At 47.8% G+C, this 16,033-nt stretch overlaps 1 protein-coding gene across 1 annotated transcript in view; it reads left to right on the forward strand.

The window, feature by feature from the left end:
• The first annotated feature begins 6,181 nt into the window (after positions 1–6,181).
• The window catches only part of iqgap1 (IQ motif containing GTPase activating protein 1), a 73,227-nt gene continuing 63,375 nt past the window's right edge, over positions 6,182–16,033 (forward strand). The window contains 2 exon segments of the mRNA XM_069902412.1: positions 6,182–6,459; positions 12,715–12,814. Of these exon segments, the coding sequence (XP_069758513.1) occupies positions 6,405–6,459; positions 12,715–12,814 (155 nt within the window). The 5' untranslated portion in view covers positions 6,182–6,404.

The following is a 16,033-nucleotide window of genomic DNA, read 5'->3' on the forward strand; positions in this document are numbered from 1 at the left end:
TCTATTGTAAAAGGGAGTAACTTGTTTTGCGTCAATATTAGTTTTGGTAATTGATAATTTGTTTTATTTCTTTCTACATGAATCTTCTTCCAAATATTGAGGAGATGATGTAATACTGGAGAACTTCTATGTTGTACCAATTTTTCATCCCATTTATATAATATGTGTTCAGGTATCTTTTCCCCTATTTTATCTAATTCTAATCTCATCCAATCTGGCTTTTCCCTTGTTTGATAAAAATCTGATAGGTATCTTAATTGTGCGGCTCTATAATAATTTTTAAAGTTTGGCAGTTGTAAGCCTCCTTGTTTATACCATTCTGTTAATTTATCTAGTGCTATCCTTGGTTTCCCCCCTCTCCATAAAAATTTCCTTATTATTTTCTTTAACTCCTTGAAGAATTTCTCTGTCAGTTGTATTGGCAATGCCTGAAATAAGTATAATATCCTTGGAAAAATGTTCATTTTAATACAATTTATCCTTCCTATTAGTGTTAGTGGTAAATCTTTCCAATGCTCTAAATCGTCCTGTAATTTTTTCATTGGTGGATAATAATTGAGTTTATATAGTTGGCCGAGATTTTTGTTTATTTGTACACCTAGGTATCTTATTGCTTGCATTTGCCATCTAAATGGTGATTCCTTCTTAAATTTTGAGAAATCCGCATTATTCATAGGCATTGCTTCACTTTTATTTACGTTTGCCTTGTAATCCGACACTTCTCCATATTCCTTCAATTTCTTATATAATTCTTTTATTGATAGTTCTGGTTCTGTTAAGTACACTATAACATCATCCGCAAATAAACTGATTTTATATTCCTTGTCTTTTATTTTTATTCCTTTTATATTATTATCTGTTCTTATCAATTCTGCTAGTGGTTCTATAGCTAACGCAAACAATAAAGGTGATAGTGGGCATCCCTGCTGTGTTGACCTGCTGAAGTTAAATTGTTTTGATACATGTCCATTTACTGTCACTTTCGCTAATGGTCCCTTATATAATGCTTTAATCCAATTAATATACTTCTCCGGTAAACTGAATTTTTGCAATACTTTGAACAAATAATTCCATTCTACTCTGTCAAAGGCCTTCTCTGCGACTAAAGCAACTGCTACTGTTGGTGCTTTATTCAAGTACAATGTTGATACAAGACAGCATGAGCTGCCTTTCCGATCAGACGCAAGACCGAGGTCCCATCGGCACTCTCGGATGTGTGTGGGATCTCATGACATTAATGTGATGATGAGCAGGGAATTTTCCAGGTCACCTGAGAAAAATGCTGCAGATTCACGTGCTTTTCTTTAACAATTTCAATTGAAATGTTTTTGACAGCAAATTTTTAGTTCTTTATCTTCCTCTTTCTTCCCTCCAATTTGCCAAATAAACAATGAAATTGAGAGATATCAGTAACAATAATCAGCTATTTCTCTGAAACAAGATTCAAAAAGAGGTTTCCAACCAGAAGACTAACTGCTTAAGTCCCAATTCAGCACTTTGCTAATTTATTTTTTTTATTTTTTTTTTATTTTTTTTTTTCACACCATAAATCACATTAGCCATGATATACACAATTTCTTTTTCACACATATACAGTGACTTTTTCTCCCCCCCCCTTTCCTCCCAAACCACCCCCCCACCCCCCCTCTCATCCATTTTAGGTATACAATCTAGGTTGCATTAATCCAGTCAGACAATGTTGTCATTCAACAAAATTACACCAGAAATTCTACTGAGTCCATTCTTTTCTTTCCTTCTCCTTCCATCAACTTAGGTAATGTTTGTCCCCGGTAGGTTTTCGCTATTGTATTTAATGTAAGGCTCCTATACTTGTTCGAATATTTCAATATTGTTTCTTAACCAATATGTTATTTTTTCTAATGGAATACATTTATTCATTTAAATTTGGTAGTTTATTCCTTTTAATTTGGTTATGTATTCCATTAATATTTAAAGACATATAGTTCAGCGTAGCCCTTTTATATTTTGTTTATCTTCTCTTTCCGTTTTTCCATCTTTACCTTTCCTCCTTTTCCATTTCTGTTTTCTTATTTTCAACTCTTTATAAGACAACATTCCTACAACATCCAACATTTTCCTTATTCTCCTATTTCTATCTTATTTATTCCAAATCTCCCATTCACCTCCTGAGTTGTCCTTTATCCCTTGTCGGACAACCACATCTCCCCTCAGCACTTTGCTAAATTAATGTCAGCATGGGTGCCCCTTGCTTTGGACTGCCTCATCAGCAAAACTCCAGTCCTGCCTCCAGTCAATGATTGAATTATTCAGCATGAAGTCAGGCCCTTCGGCCCATTTAGTCCATACTGACCGTCAAGCTCAAATTCACACCATCCTACATCAATCCCATCAACTCTTCCTACTTTCTACCATTTACCCACATGATAGTTAATCTCCCAATCTACACTTTGAAACCCACATAGTCTCTGGGAGAACATGCAAACACAACACAGGCTCTGATGCCCCCACCCCCACCAGAGTCCGCATGGGCACCAACATCTTGGGGATGGTTTTAGGATCATTAAAAAAAATTGTTGGTCTCTTTTATGGGCCAGTTAAACTGTACAGAACCATCAGTATTACAACTACCATATCCATGCATGAAATCGTCAAATTTTGTGGAGCTATCTTTAGGGTAAAATTTAGGGGATTGGCTTACACACATACTACTTTTGACCACGGTAACTACCTGCGTCATTTGAGGCCTCAAAAGCTCAGATGGGCAGGCAAGACCAGCTGGTAAATCACTTAGGGGCTTGGATGAATCCGAGGTGAGAATCCACGTCAGGAGCTCAGATGAGTGGGCGGCCGGGGTGTTGGGGACTTGGATGGGCGGGCAGCCGACCAGGAGGTAAGTCTGTTAGGGGCATCAGGAGCTTGGATGGGCAAGCAACTGGGACCTGGGTGAGAGTCAGCGGTCAGGGCGACAGGAGCTCAGATGGGAGGACGGTCAGAGTGTCAGGACCTCAGATGGACAGGCAGCCAGGGTGTCGGGAGCTCGGATGGGTGGACAGCTGGGGTGTCAGGAGCTTGGATAGGTGGGCGTCTGGAGTCTGCAGTTGGGCTGTTGGGAGCTTGGATGGGTGGGAGGCCAGGGCCTAAACTAGGGAGCTCAACTTTTACATAGTCTCAACTATTACGTGTATATAGGACACAGTGGAAGAGCGTTGTCTCCGCTCCCCACTCTCCCGAGTCCACACCAGCAGAAGCACTCCCATTGTACATTCTAAACATTCTTTTTAAACAGTTGCTATATTACATGTTCATTTTTATACTGTGCCTAACTTCACAATATCATTGTTTCCATACATTAATTGTGTCAGCACGTTCTTTGTGCACAGAATATCAATGCCACTCATGTGGTCCCCTGGGTTGTCTGAGGGGCTTCCAAATTTCTGACCTGATCAGGATGCCTTCGGTGCCCTCTCTCCTACTGGCTCCCCTTCAGTGTGAATATTGATTAAGAACTGGGTGTCACGTTACAAGCAGCTCCTCAATATCAGAAGCAGAAAGGCCCACGTCTCCAGTGCTTCCCCACAAAGCCCTTGCAATGGCCGCAACAATATGTATTACTGTTGCAGCCTGAAATGTACCCAGTCATTCCCTCACGGACATCTCGATGCACTGAAAGGTTTGGGTCGACCAAACTTAAAGTGATTTATGCACGAGAATGGTGGCAGAGTTGAGGGAGAGCGGGAGCGGCAGCCACTCGCTCGGCGAGAGGCTGGGTGGGGGGCGGGTGGTTGGGGGGGGGGGGGAAAAAGAATATTTTTTTTTAAAAAAGAAAAAGATTAAAAAAAATTTAAAAAAGATTAAAAAAAAGAGACTGGTGGCACAGTTAAGCACAAAGCTGTTACAGCGCCAACAACCAGGGTTTGAATCCTGCGCTGTATGTAAGGAGTTTGTACCTTCTCCCCATGTCTATGTGGGTGTCTTCTGGGTGCTCTGGATTCCTCCCACCCTTCAAAAAAGTTCTGGGGTTTGAGGGTTGTAGGTCAATTGGGTGTAATTAGGGCAGCACCAGGCTCGTGGGTTGAAAGGGCCTGTTAATGTGCTGTGTGTCTAAATTAAAATTAGAACACCAAGATCCCCTGAATTTTACTCATTACCAGTCTCCCTTTTCATAATGATCTACCTGTTGATTCCTCTAGTTGAAGTGCATGACACCACAACGCCTCCCAAGTTAACTCCATTTCCTAATCTTGGCCAGAAACTGAATCTGTCCATATCCTTTGCAGAATCACAGTATCCCTTGTCTGATTGCCAAAACTGGAAACTTCACATGCTGTGGGTCATTAATGTAAATAGTAAATCATTGAGGCTAACGACCGATCTCTGAAGGGCTTCACTGGTTACATTCATCCAACCTGAAAAGGAATCTAATGTGATGTTGTGTAACTCACACAATACATTTGAACTTTTAAAAAAATTTTTATTTTTCACACTATGAACCATATTGACCAAAATACACACAAACATTTCCCTCTTGAATTTACAGAGTCATTTTCTCCCCTTTTCCCCCCTTCCTTCCCACCCCCCTCCCCATCCACTCAACGTTCAACATCTACAATAAACCCATTAAACCATGTCATCACACAATGAAAATAAACAAGAAAATTGTGTCATCTACTTTTCCACACTGGGTCAGTTCATCTACTTTTCCACACTGGGTCAGTTCATTTCATCGTCTTCTCATTCTATCATTTTAGGGGGTGGAGGTCCGCAGTAGGCCCTCTCCGTTGTGTTCCATGTACAGTTCCCAAATTTGTTCGAAGACTGTGACATTTTTTAAAATTATATGTTATTTTTTCCAATGCACTTATCATTTCTATGTCCCATTGCTCTACTCTCAGGCTCTCTTCTGATTTCCAAGTTGACATAATACATTTTTTTGCTACAGCTAAGGCTATCATCATAAATCTTCATCCAAATTGAGGCCTGATTCTTTACTTCTTATGTCACTGAGAAGAAAGATCTCTGGATTTTTTGGGATGTTGCTTTTTGTGATTTTATTTAATATCTGGTTTAGATCTTCCCAAAACTTTCCCACTTTTTCACATGCCCAAATTGCATGTCCTGTTGTTCCCATTTCCTTCTTACAGCGAAAACATCTATCTGATACTGTTGGGTCCCATTTATTTCACTTTGGGGCGTGATATATAGCCTGTGTAACCAATTATATTGTATCGTGTTTATTGTATTTCTCATAGTTCCTGAGCCTCCCTTTTCCCAAGTTTTATTCTTTATCTTGATGTTGAGATCTTGTTCTCACTTCTGTTTGGGTTTACCGCTTGTTTCCTCGTTCTCTTTCTCCTGCAGCTTGATGTACATGTTGGTTACAAATCTTTTAATTATCACTGTGTCTGTAATCACATACTCAAAGCTGCTTCCTTCTGGTAACCTCAGCCGGCTAATACATTTGAACTTTGATTCGGCCATGAGCTGAATCTTTCCGAAAGCTTCCACGAAGGGAAGAGGGTCCCCAGTGAGAGCCTCCTCGTTCCAATCACCAAGTCATGGTGCTGTTTAACCGAAACCCCTTCGGGCTAAGAAGACTCCTGCCCGCCTCTGACTTGGACTCCCCGTCAGGGTCCAACCTGGGGGGAGAGGGTCCAACCTGGGGGGAGAGGGTCCAACCTGGGGGGAGAGGGTCCAACCTGGGGGGAGAGGGTCCAACCTGGGGGGGAGAGGGTCCAACCTGGGAGGGAGAGGGTCCAACCTGGGGGGAGAGGGTCCAACCTGGGGGGGAGAGGGTCCAACCTGGGGGGAGAGGGTCCAACCTGGGGGGAGAGGGTCCAACCTGGGGGGAGAGGGTCCAACCTGGGGGCAGCCCCCCCACGCTTTGCAAGCAGCAACAATGTGTCCAACTGCGCCACATTGTGGCCCCTGATGTGAGGTTGCTGCAGGGATGAGTCTTGAGCTGGAACCTGAGCAAAGTGACGGCCCTGCCTCTGCTCACCCTTCAACTTCCAGGCGGGCCAGGACAAGCTGGAGCAACGGGGATCAAGAGACATCACCGGGGCGGATTCCTCCCGGGTGGGTCACAGGGAGATGGTGCCAAGACTCCCGGCCCGAACCGGGACCCCTTCTCCCAACGCACTGACGCCGCTCGGGCTGCAGCAACTCGTCCCGTCCCGTCCCGAGTGAAAGGGCAGAGCAGCCCCGTTGGTCGGGGTCCGCAAGCCCAGGGCACAGTGGCCGGGATCGGAGCAGCAGCGAAGAGGCGCGTTGTAATACACAGCGAGGGCAACAGAGGGAGCGAGGAGGAGGCGGACGGCGGCTCCACCCAGCCCCACGGAGCGAGAGAGGAAGGAAGCGCCGAGACCGCCCGCGTCCACACCGAGCACCCTGCCCGTGCTCAGCAAGGCGCCGAGGCTCACTCAATGTCCACATCCGACGAGGCGGACGGGCTGGGAGCCCCCAGACCCCACTATGGCTGTAAGTGCCCTGGGAGAGAGCGGATTCAGCACAAGGAAGTGTGCCGGGGGGGGGGGGGAGAGGAGAGGAGAGGGTCCAACCTGGGGGGGAGAGGGTCCAACCTGGGGGGGAGAGGGTCCAACCTGGGGGGAGAGGGTCCAACCTGGGGGGAGAGGGTCCAACCTGGGGGGGAGAGGGTCCAACCTGGGGGGGAGAGGGTCCAACCTGGGGGGGAGAGGGTCCAACCTGGGGGGGAGAGGGTCCAACCTGGGGGGGAGAGGGTCCAACCTGGGGGGGAGAGGGTCCAACCTGGGGGGGAGAGGGTCCAACCTGGGGGGGAGAGGGTCCAACCTGGGGGGGAGAGGGTCCAACCTGGGGGGGAGAGGGTCCAACCTGGGGGGGAGAGGGTCCAACCTGGGGGGGGGAGAGGGTCCAACCTGGGGGGGGGAGAGGGTCCAACCTGGGGGGGGGGGAGAGGGTCCAACCTGGGGGGGAGAGGGTCCAACCCGGGGACTGCACCCGGGGGGCAGAGGGTCCAACCCGGGGACTGCACCCGGGGGGCAGAGGGTCCAACCCGGGGACTGCACCCGGGGGGAGAGGGTCCAACCTGGGGCACTGTACCCAGGTGAGTGGGGTCCAACCTGGGGCACTGTACTGGGGGGGAGATGGTCCAACCTGGGAGACTGTACCCAGGGGAATGGGGTCCAACCTGGGAGACTGTACCCAGGGGAATGGGGTCCATCCTGGGAGACTGTACCCAGGGGAATGGGGTCCATCCTGGGAAACTAGCTGGGGGGAATGGGATTTGACCTGGGGATCAACTTGGGGAACAGGGTCCACCCTGGGGAGCCCAGGGCACAGGTTTAACCTGGGGAATTAGCTGGATATCAGGGTCCATCCTGGGGAGCTGTACCCGGGGGGACCTCGGGGAATTGTACCCAAGGGAATGGGTCTAACCTGGGGAACTACTGTACCTGCTGGATAGTGTGGGTTGGGAGGGGAACCGGTTTTTGGAAGATGGAGGCTCTGGTTGGCAGCCTGACCCGACTGAACTGATCATCTGGCCTCGCCCTCCTCCAGTGTCTCCTCTGGGAGGAGTGTCTGGTGCATGTGGGCAGCTCCTCTGCTGGCTGCCTCAGCTGCTGAGTTTGGAGTTCTGGCGCCCGGGGTGGGTACCGGTGCTCAGTGCACTGGGTTAGGTATGGCACTCCGGGGTGGGTAGCAACTCCCGGGAAGGGGAGCTTCCTGGGTGAGGCTGTCTGGTGGCGGGAAAATGCAGAGACATGCTGGGCTCTGTGTGGGGGTGGGGGGAAAAGGGAGAGACTGGGAGTAACGGAACTGTGTCCCAGAGAGAGAGAGTAGGAGTAACTGTGTCCCAGAGAGAGAGAGTAGGAGTAACTGTGTCCCAGAGAGAGAGAGAGTAGGAGTAACTGTGTCCCAGAGAGAGAGAGTAGGAGTAACTGTGGCTCAGAAAGAGAGAGTTGGAATAACTGTCTCAGAGAGAAAGATTAACATTGTGACCCCAGTGAGAGAGAGAGAGAGTGGATTTACATTGACTTCATTCTGTAATTTTTTTAACTCCATGGAAGTCTGATTTGAAATTTTCAATTGATCTCCCTCCTCGGCAGTTTTGTGTTGAAGTCCCAGGTCAAGGTTTCACTTCCCCAAGCAGAATCGGGTGAAAAGGCCTTCTCCTTGCAATTCTCTAAATTTCCAATCATCTGGCTGTTTTCCAGGTTGGGCGTCCTCATTAGTTACTCAGTCAAGATCTTGAATCATTCAATTATTTATAATTTATACCTCAGCTCGATCACCCCTTTGCTTTTGGGTATTCCAATTTAAACAAATTTACTGGGTTAGGTATGGCACCCCAGGGTGGGTAGCAAATCACATTATTGTAATTTAACTCTTTCAATTCTGGTATAATTTCAGTGAAACTACACTACACCCCTCCAGGAGTTGCTCAAGTCCCTGAGAGAGTGGGTGGAGTGAGAGAGAAATGAGTGGAGAAAAAGCAAGAGGTGGGTTGAGAGGGGGTGGTGGGGGTGGAGAGAGGCTCCACAGGAAGCCACTGGTGATCAGAGAATCCAGGGGTTGGAGAAGTGAAAGTAATTCCTGGATTAAGATTAGTGGGGAGGAGAGAGAGTAAAACTTAGATTCCTCTAGAATTGACAGCCAGTGGTGATAATGACGTTGAGACGCCATGGTTTTGGAAGTTGGGGGTGGTAAAGAGGAGCAGGGTTCAAGACCAGTCGGGGAGAGGGTCATCGGAGAGAGATAAGTGTGGGAGAATTTTAATAATGTAATGAAGTTGTAGGCAATATGGTTTGGGATAGTGTGTTTGGAGGAGATGTGTGGGCAGGTTAGGAGTGTGGAGAGAGATTGAGGTGCCCTGGAGGACACTGCCAGATACTGTGAATGGGCAAGCAGGAGAGTACAAGGACATCTGGGACATGCCACTGAGCAGACTAAATCTGAGCACCATCACCCTCCCCCATGTGGGAAGGTGGTGACTGCAGGCACGGAGAGAACCAGCCCAGCCACTGACCCTTTGACCATACCTTGTCCAGGCTGTAACACTATCCATTGAGTACTCTCTGCAGTGATGGCACAGGTTAGAGGCAGAGTTCTTTGACCTTGTGAGGTCTCCATCCCTGCACCTGTCTCGGCCTCTTTCATTTCCCACAGGTTCCCAACGTGCTCCGAGGTGCTTGGGAACAGATTTGACTCGCCCTACCCTGTTTTCCCTGGTCCATGCTAACCAGCTACTGTCATTACATTGAAGGTAAATTCCCAGTAGCAGCAAGAAGGAGGGTGTGTGAGTGTAACTGCCACAACTATCTCATTGACACCCAATGCCTGTAAACTGGCAGTGACCTATCTCACGTAACCCATTGCTGATTAAACAGTCAGGGTGAACATGCAAGCAATCAGGAAATAGTTTTGGTTACTAGGTTAGCGCTGGCCCTTCGGCCCTCGATGTTGTGCCAACCTACACATTCCTACCAAAAAGTACTACCTTGTAACCCTCCAGTTTTCTTTCATCCACATACCTGTGTCTGTAGCACGGTTAGCGTCCGTGATTAGAGCAATAGCTGCAACACCAGCGACAGGACTGGGATTTGAATCCCATGCTGTTTGTAGGGAGTTTGTACGTCCTCCCTTGTCAGTGTGAGTTTTCCCCGGGGGCTCTGGTTTCCTCCCACATTTCAAAATGTGCTGGGGTTGTAGATCAATTGGGTGGCATGGGCTTGTGGGCCAAAAGGTCATTTTACCGTGCTGTAGGCCTCCACCGCCACCCGTTCCAGACACCCACAACTCACTGTGCAAAACTTTTCTCCCTTCACTTGGTTTCCATCAGTTTCCTCTTGTGTTTGCTCGGTCTGTACTACACTCCTCGTGGATGTCTGTGGGCCATTCAAATGGGCGTTACCCATCCCATCCAATCAGTGCCGCCCCACAGGAAGCCCAACACATTTCTTTTCTGCCAAACCAGCATCCACCATAAACATTCTCTCCGTCCACCTCAGTGACAGGGATCTCTCAGGGGCCAACCATTTCAAATCTGCACCCCACTCCCATGCTGACGTGTCCATCCTCCGTCTCATGTCATATCAAACCAAGACCACCCATAAATTGGAGGAATAACACTTGATTTTCTGTCTGGGCTCTCTCCAACTGGGTGGCATTAATATCGACTTCTCTGGTGTCTACTAGCCCACTCCCCATTCTTCCCCGTCCTCTGTCTTCTTTCCTCCAGCTCTCTACCCACTTCCCTCGCCATGCACAGAGCCATCCCCTCCTCCCCCTGTTATCCACCTCCTGTCTGTGGCCCTGTACTCCTCCCCCTACCCCCCTGCCCATGTTATTCGGGCACCTGCCAACATTTTTCTCATACCTTGATGAAGGGCTCAATCCCAAAACGTTGGTTCTGTATCTTTATCTTTGCTATATAAAGTACACGGCTTGATCTGCTGAGTTTCTCCTGCATTTGTGTTTTTACCTCACCATAATAAAACATGTTGGAAACAGTGAACGTGTCAGGTAGCATCTATGGAGAGAGAAAAGTAATTCCTGGTTTGAGACCCTTCATCAGAGCTGGGAAAGAGGTTAATTTCCTGGATGGGCCATCACTCTGGCCAGGTAAACAATAATCAGATGGTGGAAACATTCTGTCCACATCTGAGTCACTTTAAATTCGATGACCCAGGATTGTGATTGGAGAACTGCTCGACCCACACTGGGAGCCCCTGAAGAATAGACAAGTTTATTATCGGATTACTACCCAACAAAACAGCATTCTCCGGTCCTCAGTGCAAAACGCGCAGATACACATCCAGACAGACAATATATGTTGGACAGGAGTAACCAATTACTTCATCTGATCTGGGAAAGGGCATTGTCACGCCTTTGCCCTCATCCATTCCATGTGGGGATGAAATAGTTAATAGTATTCCGAGCTCCTTTTGTGCTGTGCGGAAACTGCGGGTTTCTGCAAAATTCTAATCACCTTGTCCTGCTGTATTCAGGTGGAGTCAATAAACTTCGCAGTCAATCCCAGACAGGATCTTACAGCAGCATCTCTGATAATTATAAGGAAATGCTGGAGCAGGCGGCAGGAGTCAGAACCACCTGTCCCTCCCTTGCCTGCAGGGCACAGAACAATTGCTGATGCCTTAGCTAAGATCTTCCAAAGAATAGACCGAAGGTGGCAATGGACATGGGGGCCATGTCTCCTGTCCACGTCTGTGAATGAGGTTCAGTGCTTGCTCAGGATTGCAAGATCTCTGCCATGTTGTGATGCCTTGCAGAACAACACTTTTTCTACAGACACCCTCAGGCAGAGCCAGCACGTTAAAAACAGAGCAAAGCACGGTCCTGATGCCAGAGAGATGGAACGGCTCCCCTCCGCTATGAGATATTCCATCACAGCACATCCCACAAAGCCTAATCAGTCACCTGGCAGAAGCAGGAAGTGAATGTCACCACCTGACAAGGGCAGAGGACAGGACAACTCTACAGGGGCAGAGCACTGATCAGAATCCAACTGGTGACCTCCATCCACTCTGTGACACTGGTTGGTCACCTTGGTCCGAAACTCTGCTTTTGGCACCAAGATCATGAAGCTGGAAGTGAAACACGAGAGTCTGCAAACACCGCGGTTGAAGTAAAAACACGACGCTGGAGAAACTCAGCAGGTCAAACAGTCTCCTTTAAAGAGCAAAGATAATGATACAGAACCAACATCAAGGTATTTTTGTCTTTATCTTTGCTTTATAAATTTGACCAGCTGAGGTTTTCCAGCATCGAGAAGCTGGTGGATTTTTGGGGCAGAAGAACCCCTGGATCTTTGCTGTAGTTCTCGACCTCCCAACTGAGGAGCGGGGACAGTCACTACTGTGCATCCAGACCCTCTTCCAGATCCACTGCCCCTCGAGAGAAAAGAAAGGAACTGCTCCGGTGAGGACCTGGATTGGCCTAACGTACACTGGCGCCACGGCCCACTCAAGGTGATCCAATTTCCAATTCTACATCTCTAGAACGAAGGTGGTAACTTGCAAGGAATTCACACCCAGAAACGGAGACTGGCTGAGGGGGTACCAGGTATCGGAACTGGGATGCAAGAGGGTGCTGAAGGCTTGCAGATCGTGCCGGACATTCAGATCTGGCGTTTAGGCTGCTGATAGTTTGAACTGGATTCTGTGCATCTGCGGGAGCGCTGGAGGCAAATCCATGAACACTCAGTGAAGCTGGGGGATCTCTCTTTTGCTTCTCTTTCTCTGAGTGCAAGAGACACTTCAGGTAATTTCTGCTGATGGCGAATCTGTCTGCCTTACAGCAGATTAAAGCAAATTTTGTGTAATATTGCCCTGTCTTTATTACAAGACAGTAAAGGAATCTTGAACCATCTTCAAATTATTGATCGGTGTCTTGGTTCAGGTTTTTCTGGTGTGGGGAGATCTCATCTCCCGGCTGCAGAGCTGTGTTTTGGCCTGTTGGTCCGCGGGTCTTGGACATACCCAGCGCAGGCAGATGGTATTGGGAAGCAATGCGCTTTTTCAAAATACATTTCCTGAGGGAGTGGTCGAGGCAGAAGCTCACGGTGTCTGGACAAGCACTTGAATCCCAAGGCAAAGGCTGTGCATGGGACAAGTGCAGTGGCAGGCATGGGCTTGGTGGGTTGAAGGGCCCGTGTCTGCCCTGTGGAGTCAAATTGCACTGACCCAGGTCGGTGTTCCTCCAGTGTTTTGATTTCTGTAACTGTTTGTTTTCCAGCTGTGTTGGATAATGAGCGTCTCACAGCCGAGGAGATGGATGAACGACGGAGGCAAAACATTGCCTACGAGTACCTCTGTCATTTGGAGGAAGCCAAGCGGTAAGGCTCCCTTTATTCCCTTGCTGTTGAGATTGTGCCTTGCAATAATCAGGTATCACAATGTTGGAGAAACTCAGCAGATCTCGCAGCGTGCATCGAAGGTAAAGATATATTACCGACATTTCAGGCCTGAGCCTTTCTTCGACGTATGAGTAAAATATTTGAGTTCAGGCACCTTGCCTGCGTTTTACTCACACCTTGAAGCAGGGCTCAATCCCAAAATGTCAGTTCTATATCTTTACCTCCTCTGGACCGGCCGAGTTCCTCCAGCATTTACTGTGTGTTTACTACAATCACAGTGCCTGCAGACTTGCTTGTTTCTCAGGTGTCACACTGTTGTTGAGCTGTGGAGGTTGTGACCACACCTGAATACATTAAGGTTTCAGACAGTTGTTCAGCAACAGGTTCACTGAGAGTGCTTTGAATCATCTTATCAGGCTGGCTGAAATGGCATATATTTCAGTGGTTCAGCTCCATCCCTCAGCGACATAAGCCTTCCTGTCAGCAGGCACCCTGAAGTCTTTCCATTGGGAAGAACTTACGAACAAGAAATAGGAGCCATCCGGCCCATCAAGCCAGTTTCACCATTCAATGAGATCATGCCTGATCTGATGATCGGCTCTTCACCTCCCTGCCAGTTCCCCATATCCCTCAATTCCTCTACTATGTAAAAATCTATCCAACTGTGCCTTATATATACTGACTGAGGTCACCTCCACTGCTTCAATGGGCAGCGAATTCCACAGATCCACCATCCTCTGGGAAAGGCAGTTCCTCCTCATCTCCGTCCTAAATCTACTCCCCTGGATTTTTTGTTTTTAATTTTTTTAACTTTTCACATTATGAACCATATTAATCAAAATACACTACTCCCCTGGATCTTGAGGCGATTCTAGTTCTCATCTTCTCCACCAAAGGAAGCAATTTTCCAATCTACCTCTATCTTATCTATGTCTTTCATAATTGTATGTACTTCGATAAGATTCCTCTCTCAATCTTCTAAATTCCAGTGAGTACAGTCCCAGACGACTGAAAATCAAAAAAATAGGGTGGGAAGGGAAGAGGAAGGGTGCTGCATTTGAACCATTCTCAGTGGGAACCTTTTATTTATCCACCTGATGGAGATCTTCCAATTATGGAGGGTTTGATGGAGAAGAATGCAGGACTAGGGACACAAGGAAAAGTCAAGCCCCGAATAAACCCACTGGGAAAATCTATTCCAAAAAACGCATGAGGAACCTGTTTCTGGAGGAATTGGCGGGACATTACTCATCCTGAAAGGAGCTGTGGTACTGAAAACTCCCTTCATTCTCAGAATGGCACAGCGAGATATCTCCACCCTGGATCCAGGGGAATGTCAGGGTGTGTCAAAGGATTGGGGCCTGGGTGTTCTCTTGAACTGCTGTTCTGCTCTCATGGTGTAAGGGAAAAACTGACAGAGTGCATTGATGGGGTTTTAGAGAGAGATGGGATGCAGGGTGGGGTGGGGACATAGGAAGTGGATATCAACAAAGTGAAGGAGATTGAGCTCCCAAAAAAGTTTTGAGTTTCCAGTTCACGGAAAAACTTGTATTGGTGGCTCCTTTGGTGCTTATTTTCCGACTCCTGAGGGATAATTTGCCACCTGTCTGCTTTCAGGGAGTCAAAGGGTTAAATCTGCAGTGTCTCTCTCTCTCTCTCTCTCTGACCATATCTCCACATGTGGCTTCTGTCTGAGTTGGGCAATGAAAAGTCAGAATGCAATCCTGAGATAGTCTCGTTCTCTGAGATTATTAATCCATAATACAGGAGGGATTGGGATTGTCCCCACCTCCTGCTGGTGCCCTCCTACCACTCATGCTGACAGGTTGAACTCTTCAGCTGTCCAAAAGCACAGAACCAAAATGATGCACAGTTCCCTCATCCCAAAAGTTGCCAAAGCCAAGTTTTGCCTCTCAGATTAAGGGTTCGCAAGATGTCAGCCCATCGAGTCTGCTCCACCATTCGAGTCACGAGCTGATCCACCCCCCCACTCAGCCCCACTCCCCAGCTTTCTCCCCATAACCCTTGATGCCTGACTAATGCCCGTCCATCTCTGCCTTAAATACACCCAACAACCTCGCCTCCGCAGCTGCCTGTGGCAACAAGTTCCACAGACTCCACACTCCAGAAATTTTTTTCGCATCTCCGTTTTAAATTGGCACCCTTTATCCTGAAGTTATGCCCTCTTGTCCGAGAAACCCCCTACTATGGGAAATGTCCTTGCCACATCGACTCTGTATTCACTGGGCACTCCCACCCATTGATGCTGTCTGACCTGCTGAGTTCCAGCATCTGCAGATTTTGTGTTTCTTTTTTTAATTTCCAGAGGCTTGGAAATGTTTTGGAGATCAGAAGACACCCCTCTGTTTTTCTGAGCTGAAACTAACTTCTTGTCTGTCCCAAGCTCTGCCTCCTGTACTGCATTCCAGTCCGAAACCAGATGCTTCGCTTTGGGAAGCTGAGCTGGGATAACCAATTGCTTCACCTCTGGGACATGTCCATTCAGGCCCATAAGGCATAGGCCCTTTGGCCCATTGAGTCTGCTGACCATGGCTGAAGTATATTTCTTCTCCACCCCATTCTCCTGCCTTCTCCCCAGAACCTTGTACTAAGCTAGAACCTATCAGTTCTGCTTTAAATTTAACCAATGGCCTCCACGGCCGTCTGTAGCAGTGAATTGCACCGATTCACCCCCTCTCTGGCTGAAGAAACTTCTCCCGCTTCCCTTCCCAATCCATGGGGTGGGGGAGGAGAGGGTTTCCTGGAAACAGATAGCAACCTGGGTCTGTGCTTGGAACGTGTGCAAGGCAGCAGTGGTGGATGCAGTGGGTCTGTGCGGAGGCAATGAACACCCCACCCACAGTAAACATGACTGTGTCCCGACCTCAGCTGCACATTTTCGTCAGGTTGCACTTGTACAGTCAAGTGAAGATAAACTTGACTTGAAGCTCCAAAAAGTCCTCAGTTAAAATAGTTTAATCTTGGGCTGCCCACTTCAAGTCACATTATATTGACAGTTTTAACTGATGGTTTCAACCTGCAGAAGTGCTGTGAGCCGGAAGCCAAACCGGATGTCTGTAACACATTTAGAATCGGGTAGGGCATGAGGAACCTCCTCATGTCAAGTTGTGAAGCTCAAGTGTTCACGTTTGGATTCCTGGTTGAGGCAGGGGCAGGAGAATCCTGGAAGAGGCTAAC

The sequence above is a fragment of the Narcine bancroftii genome, chromosome 11, assembly GCF_036971445.1.
Source record: "Narcine bancroftii isolate sNarBan1 chromosome 11, sNarBan1.hap1, whole genome shotgun sequence".
In the NCBI taxonomy this organism is placed as follows: Eukaryota; Metazoa; Chordata; class Chondrichthyes; order Torpediniformes; family Narcinidae; genus Narcine; species Narcine bancroftii.